Here is a 25,809-nt window from a genome sequence, read left to right as displayed (position 1 = left end):
GGAGCGAATGGCCACTGGGAGAGCATTCCAAAGTCTGGGGGCAGCAACAGAGAAGGCCCTGTCCCGAGTGCACGACAGACGAGCCTCCTTCATTGTAGGCACCCGGGAGCAGAGCCCCCTCAGATGACCTTGTCAAGTGGGCAGCAACCCTTGAGAACAGGCGGTCCCTCAGATACCCCGGGCCCAAACTGTTAAGGGCTTTAAAGGTCAAAACCAGCACCTTGAATTGGATCCGGAAACGAACTGGCAGCCAGTGCAGCTCTTTCAGGATGGGTGTGATGTGCTCCCACCGGGCAGCTCTGAACAAAACCCTAGCTGCCGCGTTTTGCACTAGCTGCAGTTTCCGGATATTCTTCAAGGGCAGCCCTACATAGAGCACGTTACAGTAATCCAGCCGTGACGTGACTAAGGCATGGGTAACCGTGGCCAGATCTGCCTTCTCAAGAAAGGGACGCAGCTGGTGCACTAGCCGAAGCCGTGCAAAGGCACCCCTGGCCACCGCCTCCACCTGAGCTTCCAAAAGCAGAGCCGGGTCCAGTAGTACCCCCAAGCTGCGTACTTGCTCCTTCAAGGGGAGTGCAACCCCATCCAGAACCGGTAAAGTCTTCTCATCCCGATTGGCTCTCTTACTGATCAATAGTACCTCCATCTTGTTTGGATTCAATTTCAGTTAATTATCCCACATCCAACCCATCACGGCCTCCAGCCCCCGATTCAGGACATCCACCGCCTCCCTAGGATCAGATGACAAGGAGAGATAGAGCTGAGTGTCATCCGCATATTGCTGACAACTCAGTCCAAGTCCCCGGATGACCTCTCCCAGCGGTTTCATGTAGGTGTTAAACAGCATGGGGGACAAGACCAAACCCTGCAGGACCCCACAGGCCAGTGGCCACGGAGCCGAGCAGTAGTCCCCCAGCACCACCTTCTGGACCCTCCCCCCAAGAAAGGACCGGAACCACTGCAATGCAGTACCTCCGATTCCCATACTCAAGAGGCGGCCCAGAAGAATACCATGGTTGATGGTATCGAAAGCCGCCGAGAGGTCCAACAGAACCAACAGGGTTCCGGGAACCACTCCCCCTGTCTAGTTCCCGGCGTAGGTCATCCACTAGACTGACCAAGGCAGTCTCAGTCCCATACCCGGGATGGAAGCCAGATTGAAAAGGGTCCAGATAATTCAACCATGACAAATCCAAAACATCCAAATAGCTTCAGGACATCTCCACTCTTTTGTGCCAACCCAAAGACCTCTTCAATCTTATGTTCAGACACGTGGTACTTTAAAGACTAAAAAATTTATTGTAGCATCAGTTTTCAAGGATTAGAACCAAGCAGTACATTTGGTATCTATATTCTACGTTCACACAGAAGCATGTGTCTGAGCACATCCATCTGAACGCAGATACAGCATAATGTCTAAATACAAAGCTTAACCTTGTCAGCAGCCCTGCAGTCAGAAACCTAAAATCCAAACATCCAGAGAACCTCCAATATATTTCCAGAATTTAATATAATTGGAAGGTATACAATTTTGACCTGTGTACATAGAGAATGAACAAGGTTTTGGGGTTTTTTTGGTAACCATCTTTTATCCTATTTGTTTTCTCACTCAGTCCACTCAATATTTGATATCCCCAAAATAACTTCCATAAGCCCTCAAGGTGGCTCACAAAATAAAATACAAATATCTTCCATAACAAATTGTAGGCACATGTTTCTTGGGACAGAAAGGACAGACGGTGAGTGAGTGAGTGTGTGGAGGGGGGTGGAAATAATGTAATACTATTATTAGTGGGTAATGTCCAGACTAACCCTCTGTTGACGCACCAGGGTTTCCTCTGCATGAAGGGGGAGAGGCAACTGGGAGGCACAGGCAGCTGCAGGGGGGGGGGGAGAATGGGATGGGGGAGATCACCAGAAAATTGCCTCTCCTGCTTTGTGCAGTGGTTAGTCTGGAAGTTTGTCGTTACTATTTAACTATTAGGTCAGCAAACGAGAGTCAGTGACAGAACTGAGGAAATAATACTGCTGGACTGTGTTATTTCTTTGATTAAATGTCTTGCCTTCATATGATGAACTGTTTTAAAAGCACTGAACAAACTATAAAGCTTCCTAATACCTTTCCTCAAAGAGGAAGTGTTTCTAGAAACAAATTGGAAGTGGCCTCAGTCAAGGCCCCCTCAGGAATCTTCATTCTTATTTCTGGTCTGTCAGACAAGAAAGTGCTCAAAAGCCTATGGACATTTTCTTGTGAGGAAAAACTTAGTTTGGAAGAGACTGACAACACTTCTGAAATCTCTAGAGACAGCTCTTGTGACATAATGAAATACCAAAGGAGAAGGGAATCTTACTGGTCTGGGAGCTGTGGAGGGAAGGGGTCTGCCTTGCAAAGCAGCCAGACGGTCTTCCATTTCCTGGGTGGATGGGATGGGGTTTGTTGCATCATCTTTCAGTGCCGCCAGCCTCGCCTCTATCTCGGCCTGAGATGGGATAGACTCTGCAATTCAGAAGAAACTTACTTACTAACAGGGACCAAAAGACATTTTGGGAAAGAGCTTCATTTCCTGACATTAAACTCCTCTCTGTAAGAAACAGAATATCCTATGACCAGGTATATCTCCCTCCACTCATTATATTGAATAGAGCCAGAAGATACCAAGGACCATATGTGACATTGGTACAAGGTTTCCCCTCCCCACTTCCCTAGGGCCGTGTGCATTCAGGCCCTCAGAATCCAAGTTCTGCTATTGAAAAAAACCAGATAATCAGGCAACAATTTACTAATTGTCTGGTACTGTAGAGGTGGAACAAAGAGTTATTCAGAGTACTGAAGCTCCACCTACTGACCACTGGATGCTCTGCCCATCTGCTCTCTGACTAGTTTCTGAGGTTTCAACAGACACTCCCCACACATCAAGAAATGTTGTCTTAAAAACCTTATGGGCTAGAAACTAGCTTTAAAAAATAATAATGCAGAGGCTCCGCTTTCTTATAATGTCTGCCAAACACCAAATTCTTCTCTTGCATGGTGATACCATGAGCACACTAAATATACACAGTTCAGCTTAAGTTTCCCAGATGCAAGCTGGTTAACACCTGACCTTGAACTTAGGCAGACAAAATTAGAAGCTGGTTTCTCTCAGACTCTTTCTTTCAGCAGCTGCAGACAAAAGGATCAGTCTCTAGCAGTAGCTAAGAGAACTACAGAAGGAAGGGAAGAACCTTCTGTACACAATGATGTAATGAACCCAGAACATACTACAAATACATACAAAACATATTCTACGCAGAAATGTATGACATAAAACTGTATCATGCAAAAACAGACATGTGAGACTAATACAATACTTTAACTGTAGGCGCCTGGGGACAAGGTCTTGTCTGGATTTTCTGGTTTACATTGACAGCACAGTGCAAACACACACAGCTCTCACTATCAAATATATTGGTTCGATGTACACCGTTATAGACACAATGCATCCATCTTACTGGGGTGGCCCAAGGTATTCTGGCACCTGAGGCAAAGCACCCATTACAACCTTCCTCATGCCACGGCTGGGGACCAGCCCCCTTCAAAACTGACCCTTGCAAGGGTCAAATCGGCACCCCTATAATCCACCACCTGAGATGACTGCCTCACCGCATTTAATAAGACTGCCTCTGAATCTATACAGAAAGCGTTTCGAAGTCTATGCTCAGGAAACTGCATAAAATGCATGAGAAAAACCTTACTGTTTAGATAAGGTTTAATCCAAAATTGTGCCATCTTCTTTCCCATCCTGTTCAAAGAACATGTATATGGGTCAAATGCGGATACCATCCTCTCCCTGCTGTTTGCAAGTAGTGGGTGGGGATTAGTTTTTTAAGCTTCGTTTTATGTTATGTCTGAAGCAGCACAAAGAGCTCTTAAGTAAGGTAAAACTCACTAGGCTTTGCTTTCTTCTTGAGCCTCTCCAGTCTTTCAGCTATAGCTTGGTCCTCTTTCGACAACCCTAGATATCTGGAGTCTGTTTGGCTTGGGGATTTCATGGAACCTTTTTGAAGGGCCTGTGTCTGATTCTGCTTGGCCTCAAAGGCTGCTACACGCCTGTAAAAAGGAAGAAAACACACTTTTAAGAATTATTTTTTTATATTTGCTTGTGTTGTTCACTACCTTGTGAGGCAGTCTTCCTAAAAGGTATATATGTATCAAATATTTTCCATGTCAGTTCACACATTCAGTTGCAATCATGCAGTGATGAGCAATCAACAGACATACATACATACACACACACACACACACACACACACACACACGTGTGAACCAATCCTAAGAAAAAACAGGTTGCTCACCTATAATTATTGATCTGGTAGAGATCGGTCAACATCCATAAGAATGGGTAATGAGCCTGCACAGGACCGTTGCAGTAGAATGCCACAGCTCGTCGAGGCAACCAAGCCCCGCCCCCATGCCTGCAGCGTGCAATTTAAAGGCGGGCTGGCCGCCTGTACTTCAGTTCTTGGACGACCATCCGGAATCAGGCGAGATCATCATTGAAAGAGAATAGCATGCACACTCTGAATGCACATAGTGTAGTACTACTCCAGAGGGGTGGTTCGGATGGTCTTATGGATGTTGACGGATCTCTACCAGATCAATAGTTACAGGTGAGCAACTTGTTATCCAGATCGAGATCAGTCGAGATCCCCAAGAATGGGTGTTTAGCTAGCTCCCAATGGAGGAGGATGCAGTAGTAGCTATTGTAACACCAGCTTCAAAACACCTCTCCCAAAGCTTGCCTCAGCAGCAGAGCGCACATCTATGGCGTAATGTTTCATGAAAGGTAACTCAGTGGACCAAGTTGCAACTTTACAGATGCTCGTGAAGGTTATCCCCAATAGGTGTGCAGCTGAAGAAGCGTAGGCATATGGGTAGAGTGGGTCTTGATTGCTTCAGGCGTCTGTGTTCTAAAGGGGTGGATGGACTCCTGAAGAGCGTAGAGAGCACAGTGTCCTGGTTGTGGTGGAAGCTGGACACCACCTTGGGTAGAAAGTCCAAGTCCATATGCATAGCACTTTATTAGGATAAATTCTGGTGTATGGTGAATCTATCCACAAAGTTGTCAGTTCACTAATGTGTCTAGCTGTAGTTATGGCCAGTAGGAAGGCATTTTTCAAAGTTACTAGCTTGACAGAGGCAGAGTCCACAGGTTCAAATGGATCCTTTGTCAAAGTTAAAAGGACAAAGGATATGCTCCATGCTCCAATGGGTGTGTAAATGGGTGGGCACAAATTCACAAGACCTTTTAGGAAAGCCATATATATATCCCATTCTTCCTCCAAGGAGCCCAGAGTGGTGTACTACATACTTAAGTTTCTCCTCACAACAACCCTGTGAAGTAGGTTAGGCTGAGAGAAAAGTGACTGGCCCAGTCACCCAGCAAGTATCATGGCTGAATGGGGATTTGAACTTGTACACCTGGCTTACTATCTGGGTATGAAAAGAAAGTCTTTCCATCCATCATAGCGCTGCTAGATGCACCTTCAAAAATACATTTGCCAGTCCTTATGATTTCAAATCAGTCAGGTAGGGGAGAACATCCTTGATTGTGGCCTGGATAGGATGAAAACCATGCATCCTTGAGTAGGATTTGAAATGGAGCCATTTGCATTTATAATTAAGTCTGGTGGATGACTTCCTTTGGTTTAGAAGGATTTTACTCAAAAGCCGATTCACCATGCTGTTAGGCGGAGTGAGAGAACGTCTGGATGGTATATGTATTTTAACCTCTTGTGGTAGCCTCTGGTAGCTTGTTCCATGACAGTTTGAGTCCCTGTGGAAACCATTGTTGTCTTGGCTACCATGGAGTCACTAGAATATCTAATGTTGGGGCAGTCAGAAGGCGGGCAACCACTCGGCTGATCAACAGTCCTGGTGGAAACATATACGGAATCTCCTGCTGCCAATCCAGCTGGAAAACGTCCCCCAGTGATCACATGCCATGACCTGCCCTGGAGCAGAAACGAGTGCACTTTGTCTTCTCTGAGGTGGCAAAGAAATCTACAGTTAGTTGTATCCAACTCATGAGGAGAGGTGTAATGTATTTTGTCTTGATTTCCCATTCGTGCTGTTGTTGTGGGGAAACTCAAGTCGTCCTTCAGGATGTTGTCTAGGCCCTTTATGTGTATGGCCATCAGACAGACTTGATGCTGGATGCACCCATGCCATAACTGTAGGCCAAGTGCTCAAAGACTTTGAGACACTGTTACTCCCCCACGGTTGATGTAGGCAAGGGTCTGCAGGTAAGCTACCACTGCAGCTATACATTTTGTAAATACCCTGGGGGCAGTGGCAAGTTGTACACTTGTACAACTTTTTCCTGTAGAAGTGGTAGGAAGGCTTCATTGCTTTGAAGACAGCCAGAAGCTCCAGGAAATTTGATATATACAGGTGAAACTTGGAAAATCAGAATATCGTGCAAAAGTCCATTAATTTCAGTAACGCAAATTAAAAAGTGAAACTGATATATGAGACAGACGCATTACATGCAAAGCGAGATAAGTCAAGCCTTAATTTGTTATAATTGTGATGATCATGGCGTACAGCTCATGAAAACCTCAAATCCACAATCCCAGAAAATTAGAATATTACATGGAACCAAGAAGACAAGGATTGAAGAATAGAACAATATCGGACCTCTGAAAAGTATAAGCATGCATATGTATTCAGTACTTGGTTTGGGCCCCTTTTGCAGCAATTACTGCCTCAATGCGGCGTGGCATGGATGCTATCAGCCTCTGGCACTGATGAGGTATTATGGAAGACCAGGATGCTTCATTAGCGGCCTTCAGCTCTTCTGCATTGTTTGGTCTCATGTCTCTCATCCTTCTCTTGGCAATGCCCCATAGATTCTCTACGGGGTCAGGTCAGGCGAGTTTGCTGGCCAATCAAGCACAGTGCACTGTATACTTTTCAGAGGTCCGATATTGTTCTATTCTACAATCCTTGTCTTCTTGGTTCCATGCAATATTCTAATTTTCTGGGATTGTGGATTTGGGGTTTTCATGAGCTGTACGCCATGATCACCACAATTATAACAAATTAAGGCTTGACTTATCTCGCTTTGCATGTAATGCGTCTGTCTCATATATCAGTTTCACCTTTTAATTTGCATTACTGAAATTAATGGACTTTTGCACGATATTCTAATTTTCCGAGTTTCACCTGTAATTGTGCTAGTTGAAGGGTCCACTTGGATCTGATGTGTTCCGCAGTGGGGCCCCCAGCCTAGCAGAGGCATCCACTGTTAACAAGATAGGAATCATTTGAAAAGGAATCCCTTCCAGCAGATTTCTGCCCATTGACCACCCGGTAAGTGAGCATAGAATTTGATCTGGGAGCACTAGATGTATGCCTTGACGATCCACATTCAGGCGAAAGACTGATAGAAACTAACGTAACTTGCACATCTTTAACTGGGCATATTGTACCACTGTGTTGCTGAATGCATAAGACCTAGGAGTCTTTGAATGAGTCAGGCCGGTTGAGATGGATGCTGCTGGAAATGGAGAACCAGGTCCCTGACGCACTGGAAGCATATCCGAGGTAAGTATGCCTTCATGGTCTCCGTGTCCAGGACTGCTCCAATATAGTTGATAACATGAACTGGCTCCAGTTTGGATTTTTTCCAATTGACCTGGATCCCCAAGTCTTGGAGAAGAGATAGTACATATTTCATCTGAGAACGTAACTCTTCTTTGTCTTTGGAAGTCAGGAGCCAGTTGTCCAGGTATGAATAGACCAATATGCCCTGGGTCTGCAGGTAAGCTACCACTGCAGCTATACATTTTGTAAATACCCTGGGGGCAGTGGCAAGTCTGAAGGGTAAGACTGCGTATTAGTACACTTGATTTCCTACTGTGAACCTTGGATATTTTCTGTGTCATGACCTGATGCCAGTGTGGAAATACACATCTTTGAGATCCAGCATCACAAGCCAGTTCTCTTGGTATAGAAGAGGTAGGATCTATTGTAATGCCATCATGCAGAATTTTCTCACATGGTCAAATTTGTTCAGGTAGTGTAGATCCATGATAGGTCATATGCTGCCATCCCTCTTTGAGATCAGGAAGTAATGGGAGTAAAACCTCTCCTGTCTGTGCACCCACTGTACCGGGGCAAAAGCCTCTTTGGCTAAAAGCTCTTTCACTTCCTCTGATAATGCTTGGGAGGGTTGTGAACCTCATCTTTGTAAATCTCAGGGTTGTTCTAAACTCTATGGCGTAGCCTGAAAATATTATCTTCAGGGCCCAGAAGTCCGATGTTATGTGGTGCCATGCAGGGGCATGGTGCGCCAGCTTGATGTTGGACACTGGCAGAAGAATAGAGTTTGTGAGATTGGTGTTGTCCCTCAGTTGCCAAGATGTTGTGGCCCCCAATGGCAGGAAAAGGGAGGAGTGTAGTGGTGACAGTGGGTGGATCTGAACCTCAGATGTTTTTGAGGCTCAGTCTGCTTCGTACGTCGGGTTGATTTGACTTTCCCTTGCCGTGAAAAGGACGTTTGTTATAAGGTTGGTACTGCTTCCCAAAGTCATGGCGCTCCTGCTGTCTGAATGTGGACTTCTGTTTCAAATAAGAATGGTATTTGGAGTCGTAGGAAGAGGTAGATGCTGACACAGTGAAAGTTGTGGCAGTGAATTTAGATTTTTTTATTTTCTACGTCATGGAGTTGGCGTCCTCACTGAAAAGGCCCTTACCATCGAAAGGTAAGTCTCATTTTTTTCTTTCATATTGCTCTGCAGGTTGGTGGAACGAAGCCAGACATGCCTCTGTAGGGGGGGATGCGGCTGCCAAGGAGTGCGAGTGAGATTCGGTCAGGTGTTTGGCAGTGCTCAATTGCTGGCGGGTAAGTGCCGCTGATTTATCCAACGTTTCCTGGAATTGCTTTTTAAATTCTTCTGGCGAGAGGATCTCCGGGCATTTTGTAGATCTTCCCATAAGCCATGGGTGTATTTTGCAGTGCACGTCAGGTAGTTTGCTATCCTAACAGATAGGCATGAGGTGGAATGAATCTTTCTCCCCCCAAAATCCATTTTTCTCCCCTCTTTGTCTGCAAGTATAGTATGTTGGTGACCAGACTTAGAGGACGAAGAAGTGGCACAGTCGATGACTAGGGAGTTAGGAACAGGATGCTTAAGAAGATACTCACTGTCTTTTGCCTGAATCCAATATAAACTCTCCAGTCACTTAGACTTGGGAGCTAAGGTGTGTATTACCTCCCATGTACATTGTGCAGCCTGTGAAATGTCTGGGAGAACAGGCAGGGCCATGAGCTGAGTTGACTCAGACTTATTCATAAAATTATAGACAGGGTCATCAATAGCGGCTAGTTCGGATTTGAGATAGACAACTAGCGCTTTAGACATCTCCCTAATGTGACGGTGATACACTTCCATTTCCTCATTAGGGGAGATGTGGGTAGTTGGAGGCACATCAACTGGACGAGCCACCCTGTTATCTGGGTCATCTGGATTGGATTCAAAGTCAGAAGAGCCCTGATGATCAGAACGTGAGTGAGACACAGAAAGTGGTACATATGTTTGTGTCTCAATAGTAGTTGTTTTCAGCAGGGTGGGAATACTAAGTGTTTGTGTCCCAACCTCCAGGCTTTTGTAAACAGTCTGTGCAGCTGTATCTTTTAAAACTTTGACAGGGGGCCAGGCAGCCGTTTATGTTGCCACCGAAACAGTTCTAATTGCAGGTTGTTATGGCATGACTAAATTATCACCTCCAACCAGGGTATGTACAGTACAGATTGGAGTCATCACTGTCATTAGCAGTAGATATGGTTTATTTGTGAGGACTTCCAGGGCTGGTCCTCTTGAAAACTGTAAGGGAAACTGGGAGATTTAGTCCCCATAGGTGCCGATGCCAGTGTCGCCCCCACAGCTGATGAATATGCGAAGCCACATGTATGCCATGGTGATCAGTCTCTCAAATGGGCAGCAGTTAGTGTACCTGGTGTTTTAGTACGGTGGACCAAGGACTGTGCTGCAACTGATTCCCTAGGAGTTCCCGCTTCAGATGATTGTGGAGGAAAACCTTTAAACGTGGATACCGAGGGAGTGCTGGAGCTGGAATCGAGTACTGAAAGTAAGGTGTGGGCAGTGGTAGAATCTGATACCGCATTCATGTCCTCATCCTTGGCATTGGTAAGTTGGTATCTGGGCTTGGCATCATGGAGTCATCAACCTCGACAATGACAGCACCAGCACGTTTAAAGTCAAAAATGGAACATGTGCTTTTGGAGTCAATGGAATTTGGGTTGATACTGAAGGGGTCTCTTGACAATATGTAGGTGTCAATGGAGGTGAAGAGTTTATTAGAGTGGGAGCTGGAGACAGAGAGCGTGCCCTTGACATCGACAATCTTGGTGTTGATATGCAGTCAGTATCAAGGACTCCCAGCGTTTCCGATGTTGGTTTTTCCTTTTACTTTGAGGTCAAAGTTCTCAACATTGAGCGATGTCAGTCAACCCTGACATCAGACGTTGAGGATTTCAAGGGCAGGGTCTGTAGGTCTGATGGTGTCCTGTCCCTTGTCAAATCCACTGTTTGGGATTTCTTTGGTCTCTAAGAAGAATCATCCTCCAATCCCGACTGTTTGCATTTCAACTTGAACACTCTGGTGTTGAAGGGGGAGTGGACTTCGAAGAGATCTTTGGAATTTGAAACGATGCCAATGTCGAGACTGATGTCAATGGATGTGGTATTGTAGGAGGAGGTTTAGATGCAGACATCGAAGTTTTTGAAGTCAACAATGAGGTCACAGGATGGGGTTCCCCCAATGTTGAAGGACTTAGCACTTCACCATAAATGGCAGCGTGAAGCCACAAGGCCTGATTTTTTCTTGTCTGCTTTTGAATTTTGCACAAGGAGACATTGTGTTCTTCTCCCAGGCAGATCAAGCACAGGTCATGGAGATCTTTTGAGGGAAGCTTGACATTACAGCCTGTGCACCTCCTGAAGCTCCATTTCTCCTCAGCAATTTTAAGGATATCCCAATTCGTAGTCAAAGTCCGTTCCAAATTCGAAAAAACACCAGCAAAGTCCGGAAGCCGTTTCCAAGCCAAAACCAATAAATAGTCTGATATATTTTATTTTGCAGATGAACTCAGAAAGAAAAACTTAACCAATGAGGAGCAATAGCCAAGAGGATTGAACGCAACCGCGGTCGGAAAAGAACTGAAGAACAGGCGCCCAGACCACCTTTAAATAGCATGCTGTAGGCGTAGGGGCAGGGTTGGTCACCTTGATGAGCTGCAGCATTCTACCGCAAGGGTCCTTACCCATTCTTATGGATCTCATAAGAAGGATGCATTACCCATTCTTATAGATCTTGATCCAGATCATGCAGTTTAGGGGAGAACTATACAGTAATACACTACGAAAAACTAAATTTCTCTCACTGAGTGAAATAGGTTTGTGTGGAGAAGCACAGCCACGCCTCTAAGAAATGAGAACACCTACTTCAGTAGCAATAGCAATAGCAATAGCAATAGCAATAGCAATAGCAATAGCACTTACATTTATATACTGCTCTATAGCTGGAAGCTCTCTAAGTGGTTTACAATGATTTAGCATATTGCCCCCCAACATTCTGGGTACTCATTTTACCAACCTCGGAAGGATGGAAGGCTGAGTCAACCCTGAGCCCCTGGTCAGGATCGAACTTGTAACCTTCTGGTTACAGGGCGGCAGTTTTACCACTACGCCACCAGGGGCTCATAGTAGTAGCAAAATTACTATTGACTAGGTTCAGAAAGCAATCCAAATCTTTCCTCCTCTACATTAGTTCAAATCTGAGGGGGCCCTGCTCCGGCTGCCGACAATGAGAGAGGCCCGGCTGTCGTGCACTTGGGACAGGACTTTCTCTGTTGCTGCTCCTAGACTCTGGAATGCTCTCCCAGTGGCCATTCATTCATCGGACTCCATCACGGCTTTTAGAAAGCTTGTAAAGACTTGGCTTTTTACCCAGGCTTTTACATAATCGTTTTTACTGCTGCTTCTGTGTGTTTTTACCTGTTGTATTGTTTTTATGCCTGTTTTTATATATATTTTTAGCTTGATGTTTTTATTGCCTTTTTTATTGTATGTTTTAATTTTTGTAAACCGCCTTGGGGTTGTCTTTTAACGAAAGGCAGTATATAAATGCAAAAATAAATAAATAAAAATCCTATCATACACACAAAATTATACAGATGGCAATTTAATGGCCTCAGTCCAATTTAGAAAAGAAACAGGAGTCTGTATCTCACACACACACACGAACGAAAAAGCTAGGTTATTATTAGGACTCACTTTTTATAGTTCTCCGGTGGTGACCATTTAGCTGCATTTGACGGAGGTGATCCACTGAAAAGCAGATAAGAAGTGTCAAAAAGGCCAAACATGAAGCCCTCAAATGGCAGGAAATATCCTCAGTTATGGTCCTATCTCATCTTGAGTCCTATTAAAAGCCTTATGACACCTAGACTTAGTTCCAAAAAGAGCAAATGGAGTGGTAAACCTACCTGGATCGCTTCCAGGTAAACAAAAAAGCCACATTCCTACATATAGAAAATGAGATGTTAGGAAGAAGGAGTCTAGCCTTTTCCCTGACATGCCAGTTTTCTATGCAAAGGTTTGAGTTGTTTTGGGTTTTGTATGGGGAAACACTCAGTCCTGAGAATGCCCACCTGCTGTCCAAATAGAAACTATCCAAAAAGCAGATTTACCTCCTCATCTTCTATTTGTGAGAATGAGGCCTGAGCATCAGACCACAATTTCCATTCCTGGAAGTACAAGATCATACAGCAGAGTTCAGGTCTGCACTCAAACAGTTAAAGAGGGGAACACAAACAATAGACTAACAAACCAAGTTGTCTTAATCCAGAGATACTAGGAAGGCTTAATTAGGAACACAGGAAGCTGCCATATACTGAGTCAGACCATAGGTCCATCTAGCTTAGTATTGTCTACACAGGCTGGCAGCAGCTTCTCCAAGGTTGCAGGCAGGACTCTCTCTCAGCCCTATCTTGGAGATGCCAGGGAGGGAACTTGGAACCTTCTGCTCTTCCCAGAGCAGCTCCATCCCCTAAAGGGAATATCTTACAGTGCTCACACATCATCTCCCATTCATATGCAATCAGGGTGGACCCTGCTTCGCTAAGGGGACAAATCATGCTTGCTAGCACAAGACCAGCTCTTCTCTCCTAGGAAATGCCTCATTGCAGTTTCAGGATAAGCAATGAATTATGTCACAGTAAGGTTATTACAATATAACACAAGAGGTAGTAATATGAAACAAGCATGGGAACTAAATTAGAACATTCCAAATTCCATTGCTATAAAACCTAATAAATGTAACATAAGTTACATAGATTAGCATTATTAGCTAATTCTGACTTTATGCCAGACAATTGTTAGAATTCTTAAATAAATATAGTCAAGAGCCCATTGCTATAATGACCGGAAAGCTGGAGGTAGGAAGAGCCTGTGGCTTACTATGAAGGACAACTGAGAGGAGGGTGGCTTACATGAAGTGGTGAGAGGGCTCTCCTTCCATTCTCCAGCCCCTGCTCTTCAGACTGCCATCCAGGCTGCTGATGGCACAGGGCGAGCAAGATACGAGATGAGGCTTGAAGAAATGGGACCAATCCATTTCTTAGGGTTCAATTAGAACAGCTAATACTACTATTTGCCTTTTAGTTTGCAGAGCATTTAGCCACCTGCATTGCATTCATCCTGACCATAACCCTGAGAAGCTGGCACTATGATTTTCATGTTGCAGAAGGGAGAAATTGAAGCTGACTTGCCCAAGGCCACAAAATTCACCCTTAGCAGAGGAGAGGAGTGAACTCCAGTCTCCTAGATCTAAGTCCACTTTGATATTGACTAGATCATATTAGCTCGGAGAACTAAACATTAACATTAGAAATGTAATATTGTCACCCTAAGAGCTATGAAAGTTAAACACTTTTAGATCCGAGCCCCAAGAAGACTAGGTTTTGGCTGTGTGGTACTTGGACCTAGCGATGGAATCTCTGGATGCTTCCAGACAATTGCAGCACTGGATAGGAAACTCACAGACCAAGTTGTTGTGTGAGAAGCAGTTTCTTTCCCCCAGCTAACACGTAGGGGTGCTGACGTGGCAATTCACCAATTCTGACTATATATTCTGACTATAGTCATTGTTATAGTTATAGTCACCAATAGTTCCAGCATATAGTCAATGTAGGGGTGCTGAAGTGGCAATTCACCAATTCTTACCCTAATAAGCAAAACTGAGACACACACCCCTGTTGAAATGCATCAGTAAGAACCACAGCTCTGGCATTACCTGGTTAACTCCCCATGACATCGTTTGCACACCTTCTGTTGAGTGTTTCCACAACGTGGAACAATGACACTGAATCCAAGACAGCTGGAGCAGAATGCTCGGCCACAATTCTTGCATCCACACTGAGAAAGGAAGAAAGAAAGCACGCACTCTTAGCAGGAACACTGAGACATCTATGTGCAGGGTTGCCATATTCAAGCTCTCCAAATCCATGTTATGCAAACTAGCTTGCAAATAATTTGCATGTTGTGCAAATTAACTGATGCACTGTCCAGTGGACTTGTATTTGCTCTGGATATCTACCGACAATAGTTTATTTATTATTTATTTATTTTATTTCTACACCGCCCTTCCAAAAATGGCTCAGGGTGGTTTACACAGAGAAATAACAAATAAATTAGATGGATCCCTGTCCCCAAAGGCCTCACAATTCAAAAGAAAGATAAGATAGACACCAGTAACAATCACTGGAGGTACTGTCCTGGGGGTGGATAGGCCCAGTTACTCTTCCCCTGCTAAATAAAGAGAAACACCACCTTAAAAAGGTGCCACTTTGCCAAGTTAGCAGGGGTAATTTAGTTGGGGAAGATCTCTTTACCTGAGCAGTAAACACTTAGACTTTATGTCCAAACACTTTCTAATATACAAATTCAGTTTTTAACCTTGTCTAATAAGCTGTGTGTAGTGCTGTCACAGGTTCCTCACCAACTACAGACTACCACCCCACTCCATTTTCCAATACCTGAGTTGTTCTTACTAGAACTTGTTTAATTTTACTTTAAACCACCATGAGTTCTCCTTGCCGCCTGCTCTTTTCCAGCCTATAGTCATTTTGGTGTTACATCCCAAGATAATGTAAATGGTGACCGTGACAAGGTTTAAGTATGAAAGCCATAACCCCTAGTTCAGAAAGAAATCCTATATTCAAACTATTCTCTGAGCCCCAATAAACCATGATTGTTACAGTTAAACAGATAACTGAGGTTAGGAGAAAGTAACTTGCCAGAATCCTTTCCCCAGTAGGTGCAGGTGGAGTTACACAACAGCTAAGACATCATGAAAAAAATTAAAATTGACCAACTACTGCTCTAGACACAAAAATCACAAAAATGAGTGGAGGCGCAAGCTCCAGTGGACTACTTTGGAAGAGAATTCCAAATTTAACTGTCCTCATTTCTCAAGACAAAGAGGATGTAAAGGTAGATGCTTCCATTGCTGACATAAAGATCATGCAGTAGAGATGAACAACTTGCCTGTTTCTTGAAGACCGTAAACTTTGATGCACAGCCATAACATCTGCTATCCATCACATCAGACAGGACTGGAGGCTCAGTTCTCACAAAAGCATAGACTGAAACACTCGATCCTTTTTGTATGTGGCTATCCCAGTTTTCTTCCTCTTTCAGAGAAAGAATGAATAAGACAGGAGTACAGTTCTAGAATATTGATGGTGGATCACTGAAAATATGCCTTACTATGGGAACATTCAGTCAAAGGAGAAATGAAAGTCTAGTCCTTGCATAATCGTTGCATTGAAAGCTTTAGTAATAACAGTAATTGTTATATGTGACATAGTGAATTAATAACTTGTGACATTTCAAAGCTAGGAAAAGCATAACACCAAGCATAATGTCTCCGTCAGCTTTAAAATTTATCTTCCCTTATTCAAATAAAAAGGATGTTTGAGTTTCCCAAAGACAGGTTTTTTAGGCAGCAACACTCTCTTCCAGATGGGAATGGTCTCTCAAAATGGCAAGCATTATAGCCACCATCAATGCACACATGAAAAATGTAATCTCCTGTAGTACACTGATCACAAGGCAGATTAACCCTAAAAAGGTAGATCCTGCATGAGTCATCATATTCCCACACTCACACATCATCTTTCATCTGCAATTTTAAAGAGCAACTTTCTGAAAGCAAAGATTGTGCACACACACCAGTCTGCCCAAGGGCTTAGGGAGAGCCATAACATACGCAAAATATTCTATCTAAACTGAATATTTAGTTGACACATAGTCATGTGACAAGTAACGCTCAATAGAAAGGCTCTAACCATGAAACAGACGCATCGAATGAATTACTTTCCCCCTATAGAACAATTAGTTAGAAGCCATTCATTCAGACCAATTACTTGATTTACAACACCAGAGATTTTCAACTTTTAAAGATCTGAGACCCTAACTACAACCTGCAACAGGAGAACCGCTTTTACTATTTAGTGTTTTACCGGCATATATGCCTGCCTCTCTCCTTCCATCTTCCTCCACCCCTTTATTTGTGCGTGTTTCGCTTACTCTCCATCTCAAAAACAAGGATTTGAGAAGGACGGTGATTGGGGACCCACCTTGTGTCGAGAAAGCTGTTGTAGTCCGGTTGATTCACGATCTGGAAGACGCAAACCAATGCTCTACTGCACTCTACACCTGACTTCGGTTTTGCTATAGAAAAGCAAAACAGGTGACAGAGACTCGATTATTCGGAAATCACCATTTAAAAATTAAACGTCAAAGGGCACACGCACATCCCCAAAAGCTCACGGAAGGAAAACCTCTCCAGCAGAAAGCAAATTTCTGTTCCGACCACGCAAGAAAAAAATGACATAGATTAGACTACCAAGCATGAAACTTCGCTGCCTTCCCTTTTAGCTCTTGGGGAAACTCACTCTGCGAAGGGAGCCTGGGGAATGATGGGAGTTATAGTTGCTCCCAGATACTTCGCGTATATAAATGGAATCGCTGTACGTAGGAAAACGACATTTCCCAAGAACCTAACGACTTTTTTCCCCTTCAAGCCTTGCGCGGTGCCTGCCGGGAACTTTGCTGATTTCCATTCTCCCCCCCCCCCGCCCTTCTGCTTCTGTTCCCAACCATTTCAACTAAAGAAAGCCCCCGGTCTCAGCTTTGCGGGTGCATTATGGGAATTGTAGTTCAGGCAACGCGAAAGCGTTGCGTGTGGCGAAGAAAAAGACTACGTTTCCCAGCAGCGGCTGGGCAGGTCACAACGCTGCCGGGGAAGCAATATTGGTGTGGGGTGAGGAGCTAGGACGGTAGTTCCTGGCCCGGAGGAAAGTAGAGTAGTTTGATCTGTGGAGGGAAGAAAGAAATGGCGGTTGATAAAGAGCTGTTGGAGCTGGACTTGTATGCGCTGCTGGCAGTCGGCGAGAAGGCGGCGGATAAAGAGGTCAGGAGAGAAAGCCCCGGGGCTGAGGGGGAGAAAAGCCCTGCCTCGCTCTGCGAAGGGAGAAGTGGCGCTGGGGAGTCGCCGCAGGGCCGGGCACGGGGGGCCCCTGAGGCGCCGGGAGTGCCCTGCAGGCTTGATGGCTTCACAGGCCCGCAGTGCTCAGGATTCAAGTCTTGAATTTCAAGAGGAGGGCTAGTAGTAGTAATAATAATAATAAAAAATACATGTATGCAGCCCTTTGAATACACTTGGTGCCTCCAGCTCTGGTGTCTCAAACTGCTAGGTTAAGGGTTTTGAATGTATAAGGCTACAATCCTAAGCATCTTTGCTAGGGAGTAATTCCCATTTGATTCAAGCCCTGTTCAGACACTCTGCTGTATACGTGTACAAGTGTCTGTACACTTGTACATGTGTCTGAATGTGTACATGTTTTTCTGTGGATCTCTGTACACGTGTTGGTTTTAAAAGTGAACCTTGGTACAGGCCCTCTCAAATGCAGGATACAGATAGGCAAGCCCTCTTGGGATATCTTTTTAAAAGTTCCCATGAGCATGTCAGCAAGCCCTGCCCTGGCACTGTTGTACCCGCGCAGAAGTGTGAGCACTGTAAGAAATTCTCTTTAGGGGATGGAGCTGCTTTGGGAAGAGCAGAAGGATCCAAGTGTTCTCTCTGTCATCTCCAAGATAGGGCTGAGAGAGATTCCTGCCTGCAACCTTGGAGAAGCCGCTGCCAGTCTGTGTAGACAATACTGAACAAGATGGACCTATGGTCTGACTCAGTATATGGCTGCTTCCTGTGCTCCTATGTACTCGGAAGCCTTATCCCTGCTCCAACCACCTTACAGTGTTTGTGTCTGCAGACAAGTGCTTTAAATGTGTTCAGTGCAGGGATGAGGATTCTCATTGCATCAATGCTGAGGCTTGCTAGTGTGCTCTCAGGATGCTGTACCTGTGTACAGAGAGCGGAAGTGTGACCATGTTGATTATCCTGGATGTCTCAGCAGCTTTCGGTACCATTGACCATGGTATCTTTCTGGGCCGCCTCTCTGGGTTGGAACTTGGCAGCACCATGATACATTGCTTCCGTCCTATCTAGAGGGGGTGTATTCAGAAGGTGGCACTGTGAGATGCCTGCTCTACCCCATGACTATTGGACTATGGCGTGGCACAAGATTTTATTCTGTCCCCCTTGCTGTTTAACATCTACATGAAATTGTGGGGAAGGGGCATCCATGGGTATGGACTGCGGTATTCTCAATATGCTGGTGAAACCCAGCTTTGCCTGTCATTTAAGAAAGCTGATTCCAGAGAGGTAGATGTACTGAACTGTTGTCTGCAGACTGTTCTGGATTGGATGAAGGCAAACAAATGAAAACTTAATCCAGATACAACAGAAGTGTTCTGGGTCAATAAAACTACTACTACTAGTAGTAGTACTACAAATATTTATATACTGCTTTTCAACAAAAGTTCCCAAAGCGGATTGCATAGAGAAAAATGAATGAATGAATAAGTAAGTAAGTAAGTAAGGATCCTTGTCCCCAAAGGGCTCACAGTCTAAAAAGAAACATAAGATAAACACCAGCAACAGCCATTGGAGGGATGCTGTGCTGGGGATGGATAGGACCAGTTGCTCTCTCCCTGCTCAATAAACATAGGAAGCTGTCATATGCTGAGTCAGACCATAGGTCTCTCTAGCTCAGTATTGTCTATCCAGACTGGCAGCGGCTTCTCCAAGGTTGCAGGCAGGAATCTCTCTCAGCCCTATCTTGGAGAGGGAACTTGAAACCTTCTGCTCTTCCTAGAGCAGCTCCATCCCCTGAGGGGAATATCTTGCAGTGCTCACACATCAAGTCTCCCATTCATATGCAACCAGGGCAGACCCTGCTTAGCTAAGGGGACAAGTCATGCTTGCTACCACAAGACCAGCTCTCCTCTCCTTAAAGACCAGCTCTCTTCTCTTTAAAGAAAATCACCTCTTTTAAAAGGCGCCTGTTTGCTCAGTTAGGGAACTAATTATCAAATCTGACCCTGGACAGGATCACCCCCCCCCCCCCCGAAATATAAAGTTCACAGCTTGGGGATATTTCTGGACTCAGCACTGTCCTTGGAGGCACAGGTGACAGCGGTGTGCAGGAGTGCCTTTTACTAGCTGCAGCTGGCATGTGAGCAGCAGCCTTACTTGGAGAAGTCAGACCTGACTTCAGTCGCTCATGCATTGATGACATCCAGATTGGATTACTGCAATGCACTCGACATGGGGCTGCTCTTGAAGATGGTTTGGAAGCTTCAGATGGTCCAGATTACTGTTGCAAGGATGCTGATGGTCACTAGTCACTTCTTGAGTATTACACCCATCCTGTGGCAGCTTCACTGGTTACCAGTCTGCTTCTGGGCTAGATTCAAATGGCTGGTTTTAAAGCGCTACAACCTTGGGACTGGGGTACCTGTCGGAGCACATTTGCCCATACGAGTCTGCCAGGGTCCTCCACTTATCACCTTGGGAGCTGCTCATGCATGGCCCCACCATTGACTGAGATTCAGTTGGCAGGGACTAGAGACAGGGCCTCTTTGGTTATGGCCCCTTGGCTCCGGAATGCCGTCTCAGAAGAGCCTCGCTGTGCTCCCACCCTCAGAGTTTATCTTCTGCAAAACTCATTTGTTTAGAGAGACTTTTTAACGTCTTACTGCAGACTGTAGCTGATGGGTATTTAGCTTTTAATTGGATCTATTTTTGTTGATCTATTAATGTTATGCTGTTTTGTGTGTTATCTGTTTTACTGTTTTATTTTTAACTTTAGACTGTTTTTATTATCTGTTTTATTCTGTTATTGTTGTGGTTACCCTGAGCAGTGTTGCACTGGAGAGGTGGGAAATGAATATTTTAAAGTAAATAAAATAAAGTTCAGAGGTAATGCTAATGATGCTTGTGAAATAAAGAATTACTTTACCTGATGCTGTGAAAACAGTATGGCCTGAGGAAATTCCAGGCAGTTGCTCACACTTTTAACCACTATGCTACGCTGAGAGTATGATGTGGTACCTGTATTGTGTTGGATGTGAGAATTCTTGGTTTAAATCTCTGCTCAACAATGAAGCTCCCTGGCTGACCACAGGCAAGTTGCCTAAGCTACCTGCCAAGCTTCAGTGCTACTCTGGGCAATTTGGATTAAAGGCAGGGTAAGGTAAAGTAAAGTTGTGCTGTCGAGTCAGTGTTGACTCGTGGTGACCACATAGCCATGTGGTTTTCTTTGGTAGAATACAGGAGGGGTTTACCGTGGCCTCCTCCCGCGCAGTGCGAAATGATGCCTTTTAGCACCTTCCTGTATCGCTGCTGCCTGATACAGGTGTTTTCCATAGTCTGGGAAACATACCAGCAGGGATTCGAACCAGCAACCTCTTGCTCCCTAGGCAAGTTACTTCCCCGCTGCACCAATAGGTGGTTTAAAGGCAGGGTACAAATGTGATAAATAAATTCAGTACTGCTGCTGTGCCCCCCACCCCCAACCTTTAATGGCTGCATGGCAGGCAAAGGTTCAGCAAATGAAGTCTCACTGAACATAGAACTTCAGTGATATGGAAAGCTTGACCTATTGAATTTCTTCCCTTCATACAACTGTTAAAGGATTCTTACCCTGAAACTGAATGGAGCCCCCACCCCAGTACCAAATGTAGGTTGTTACTTTGGTGTGAAAGAAAGACTCTCTACACAATATCAAATGTGTTCTCTTAATTAATGCCGGACTAGATGGGCCTTGGGTCTGATCCAGCAGGGCTGTTCTTATGTTCTTAATTACTGTTCCACATAGTTCACGGCTGAACCCTGGCACTGAAAACACATTCCAGAGTAAGGTTTTTGTTTTTTGTTTTGGCTCAGATTAAACCCTGATTAAATTAGCTTAACGTGTAGTGTGTGTGTAGTGTGTTCCTTTTCTCTAAAGATTTCAGCACCTGTACTTCGGTAGTCCTCCAAATCACCTAGATAAGTGGAACTGAGCTGCAAAAGTGTAGGAGGATTTTAATAAATGAAATTTAGAATTCCAGAGTCTCTGACTTATGCATGAGTATATGTATATTCGACTCATGTCGAATGCATGAATTTATGCACCAAACTATGAAAATCTGACTTTTTGATTATTACTTCTCTTACTCTTTTTCATATACCCAATGCCTTACCATTCTTAGCTTCTCAACACCCTGCAAGTTAGAGCTGGCTAGGAGTCAGTGTTTTGACCAAAGCAATCTAATGAGCTGACCAGGAATGTGCATCTTGGTAATTCTCTAAGGTTCAGAACCATCACACCATTCCCTGTACCAGGGCTTTGCAACCTTTTGTTGTTGCTGCTGCAAATACCGCTTTACTGAGTATTGTTGAACATATACATACACACACACACACCACCTTAGGGTGTATAAGGGCTCATAATCTTAAAACATCATCACACACAACACCAGCAGCAGCCACTGGAGGGAAGCTATGCTGAGCTGAATAGGGACAATTGTTCTCCCTTTGCTAAATCTAAGGAAGTCACCACTTTAGAAAGTGTTTCTTTGCTTAGTTAGCAGGGGGTAACACTTTTATGAGTATCCTTCTTGCCACCAAAGATAGCTGCTGTGCATAGAAGGGGGTAGCTTGTCCTACAGTTGTCACTGCAGTAAGGGAGGCTTCTCTGGCAGCTGCTACTATCTCCGTGTCTTTCCTCTGCAGTGTAATCGTCCAATCTGCACTTCTTTTGAAGTGTCAGGCTGCTGTACACTAGGGGTGTGCAATTCGGGTTTTCGGTGATTCGGTTCAGGACCCAAACCGAATCACCCCCGTTCTGTTCTGTGCCTGAATATGGGCTACCCAAATCACCCCTGATTCGGTTCGGATTAAATCCGAATCGGAATCGATTCGGGTTAGAAAAACGGGTCCCAGGGGCAAAATAGTGGGGTGGGGTGGTAGTGCCCAATGGGTGGAGGCTACCACCCAAATTTCAGGGGGATTGGGCAAAGGGCTGATTTTTGGGGAATTTTTGAAGTTTTAGTGTCTTTGGGGCAGTTCGGGGGCATAGCGTGGGATCTGGGCAAAAAGAGTGGGGTGGAGTGGTAATGCCTAATGGGTGGAAGCTACCACCCCAATTTCAGAGTGATTGGGCAGAGGGCTGATTTTGGGGGAATTGTTGAAGTTTTCGCGTCTTTAAGGTTTTTCTCCATAAAGAAGCATGGAGTTGTCAGCAAATGTATAGCTTCACGTCGGGGGCAAAGGGGTGGCCTAGAGCAGTGTGGGGTTGGTGGTAGTGCCAGGTAGGGGCAAGGAAGCTACCTGAATTTTTTCAAAGGATTTGGGCAGAGGGCTGATTTTTGGGGAATTGTTAAAGTTTACGCGTCTTTAAGGTTTTTCCTCATAAGGTATAATAATGGAGCTTTCAGCAGCCCCATAAGTGCACTTGGGGGGTGCTGGGGTGGCCCAGAGCGAGTGGTGGTGTAGTGCACATAGGGTGCCAACCACCCCCATGGGTTTCTAACCCATGGGTACAGGGTTCTGTTGTTTCTGAGGTATTCTGAGTGTGGATTCTATGATAGCAAATTAGAGTGGATTCATGGTGTTTCATTGAAAATCTCATTTGCTATCATAGAATCCACACTCAGAATACCTCAGAAACAACAGAACCCTGTACCCATGGGTTAGAAACCCATGGGGGTGGTTGGCACCCTATGTGCACTACACCACCACTCGCTCTGGGCCACCCCAGCACCCCCCAAGTGCACTTATGGGGCTGCTGAAAGCTCCATTATTATACCTTATGAGGAAAAACCTTAAAGACGCGTAAACTTTAACAATTCCCCAAAAATCAGCCCTCTGCCCAAATCCTTTGAAAAAATTCAGGTAGCTTCCTTGCCCCTACCTGGCACTACCACCAACGCCCCTACCTGGCACTACCACCAACCCCACACTGCTCTAGGCCACCCCTTTGCCCCCGACTTGAAGCTATACATTTGCTGACAACTCCGTGCTTCTTTATGGAGAAAAACCTTAAAGACGTGAAAACTTCAACAATTCCCCAAAATCAGCCTTCTGCCCAATCACTCTGAAATTGGGGTGGTAGCCTCCTCCCATTAGGCACTACCAACCCACCCCACTATTTTGCCCCTGGGACCCAAAATTCGAGCTGATGTCACATCAGACCTTTTTGCATTCAAATCAATGGAGGCAAAAAGGCGGGAAATTCAAAGAGATGTCATCCCGAATCACCCGAATTTTTCGGGCACGAATCAGGGGTGATTCAGCTCGGGCACAAAAAATATCGGGGGGGGGCATTGGGGGTGATTCAGTTCGGCCCCCGAATCACCCGAAATTGCTCGTTTCGGGCACAGATCGATCTGTGCCCGAAACGTTTTGCACATCCCTACTGTACACTTGCCTCTTGTCATCAGTGCAGCACTGTTCCAGCCAGTGCTCCCTCTAAGGCATGCGCACGCTCACAAGTTTTTTGATGTCCGCTCAGTTAATTTTAGATCCCGCTACGGTTGAATCAGGAAGGCCCCATTCTGAATGCAGGAGCTCACACACTGCCATCCAGAACAAAACTCATTCCACACACAGATCAACAAAATGAGAGAGAACACTGGTCCCAGCCACTTTCTCTTTCAGCAAGGCCAGGCAAAGCAGTGTCATGAGGTCTCTATAGCACTGGGGCCATGTACCACCTGCCATACTACCTCTCAGTAAAGAAAAAGTTATTCAGATATAAGCACACCTGCAAATATTCAAATGTATTTTATTTATTTCAAACTCTTATATTCCATGTTCTGTCTTCCAACACACCAGTGGCAATATCTCTTGAGCCATGTGACACACAAGGCTGAGAAACTGAGTTGAGGTGATACATGTTCTGAATAACAATAAAGTGCATTTACATATGAACATAGGAACAGCCCTGCTGGATCAGGCCCAAGGCCCATCTAGTCCAGCATCCTGTTTCACACAGTGGCCCACCAGATGCCGCTGGAAGCCTACAGGCAGGAATTGAGGTCATGCCCTTTCCTGATGCATAAATAAAAAGGTTTTAAACAGCTGATCTGCATGGATGACGGGTGATTTGGGATGCTTTGGGTGTGCTTCCAGTATTTCATGGCAATTGATATAGCATAGTGGTAAAGAGAGTGAGCTGGGAACCTGAAAGTTTCTGGTTTGATCTTACCTTTGCCAGCAGCAAAACGGTGGCGTTATGCAAGCTATAATTCTCACAGTTGGAGCCTTACCTACTGGCCCACTTGTCCGTGCATACCTATGTTAGTCATTTGTGATATAAAATAAAAATGAACTCATTTTTGTAAATTTCCTTACTTGGTCATCTGGATGCAATTTGTACTTGTTACAAGCAACCCATTGCATTAAAAAAAAAAAGCTTTCAGTAAGGATTACTGACCTAATGTATACGAAGCACTCTAAATGTTTAAATATTTGTTGCATTTATGCATACCCTTTGGAGCCAAGAACAGAAGTAAAAGAGCAATGTGGTAGTTTTATATTTACAAGGCTTTGATAATGTATTTTATACAATGCAGATCTTTTGAGGTCATTTCACCAGGCTCAGCTCCCTACACACACACACCTTTCATAGCCTAATGAAGGGTACTTAAGAACTTGAAAGCTAGCTGCTCAAGATATTGTCATTTTAGTTGATCCTAATAAAAGTCTTGCTGGAATATAACTTAGAAATTCTCAAGTTATATTTAGTACCCATATTTATCCGAATATAAGACTCTGAATTTAAGACAACCCCCTTAAAAATGCAGGTTAAATACAGGTTATACCTGCATTTACCCGAAAGGAAGAGGACTCTGAATTTAAGATGATCCTCCAATTTCTAACATCAAAGAACTTGGAAAAAATCTGGTCTCGCATTCAGGTAAATACAGTGCAGTACACATTTTGCTCACTAGGTGGTGATCAAATACCATGCGTTTCTAACCAGTGGCTTGTCAGAAGTGCTTAACATGCCATTTCTGAATATAATGCTGCTTATCGCCCCGACCCCACCTCACACACTATAGGCTGTTCCTAAGAAAGAATATTAATATTAGTAAAATTAATTGAAGTGGCTTTATCGTACACATTTTCCTACTGAAATAACTGTATTAGATGCAGATCTATTCAGGTTTTGTATATAGAGTCGCAGACTTGTAGAGCTGAAAGGGACATGAAAATCATCTGATCTAGCAGCCTGAATAGTGGTGAGGTTCTACACCTCACATCTCTGACATTTTCATACTGTGATT

General features: G+C 44.6%; 2 protein-coding genes across 4 annotated transcripts in view; one reads left to right on the top strand and one right to left on the bottom strand.

The window, feature by feature from the left end:
- The window catches only part of ZFYVE19 (zinc finger FYVE-type containing 19), a 33,648-nt gene extending 16,446 nt beyond the window's left edge, over window positions 1-17,202 (bottom strand). Inside the window, exons 1-7 of one of the 3 annotated variants that reach the window (XM_053271423.1) lie at window positions 17,028-17,202; window positions 16,710-16,803; window positions 15,616-15,761; window positions 14,363-14,484; window positions 12,343-12,396; window positions 3,930-4,090; window positions 2,355-2,500 (exon numbers count right to left, since the gene is read on the bottom strand). In XM_053271423.1, the coding sequence (XP_053127398.1) occupies window positions 2,355-2,500; window positions 3,930-4,090; window positions 12,343-12,396; window positions 14,363-14,484; window positions 15,616-15,669 (537 nt within the window). In that variant the 5' untranslated portion in view covers window positions 15,670-15,761; window positions 16,710-16,803; window positions 17,028-17,202. Of the gene's footprint in view, window positions 1-2,354; window positions 2,501-3,929; window positions 4,091-12,342; window positions 12,397-14,362; window positions 14,485-15,615; window positions 15,762-16,592; window positions 16,613-16,709 lie in introns of those variants that run through there. The other 2 variants (XM_053271415.1, XM_053271430.1) reach the window with 2 other exon arrangements.
- Window positions 17,203-17,277: 75 nt separating this feature from the next.
- Window positions 17,278-25,809, top strand: part of DNAJC17 (DnaJ heat shock protein family (Hsp40) member C17) — a 36,986-nt gene continuing 28,454 nt past the window's right edge. Inside the window, exon 1 of the mRNA XM_053271440.1 lies at window positions 17,278-17,545. Within this exon, the coding sequence (XP_053127415.1) occupies window positions 17,468-17,545 (78 nt within the window). The 5' untranslated portion in view covers window positions 17,278-17,467. The remainder of the gene's footprint in view (window positions 17,546-25,809) is intronic.

Source organism: Hemicordylus capensis, chromosome 1 (assembly GCF_027244095.1).
Source record: "Hemicordylus capensis ecotype Gifberg chromosome 1, rHemCap1.1.pri, whole genome shotgun sequence".
Lineage (NCBI taxonomy): Eukaryota > Metazoa > Chordata > Lepidosauria > Squamata > Cordylidae > Hemicordylus > Hemicordylus capensis.
Note: the sequence above shows the minus strand (reverse complement) of the source record. Positions and strands in the feature narration are given on the sequence as shown.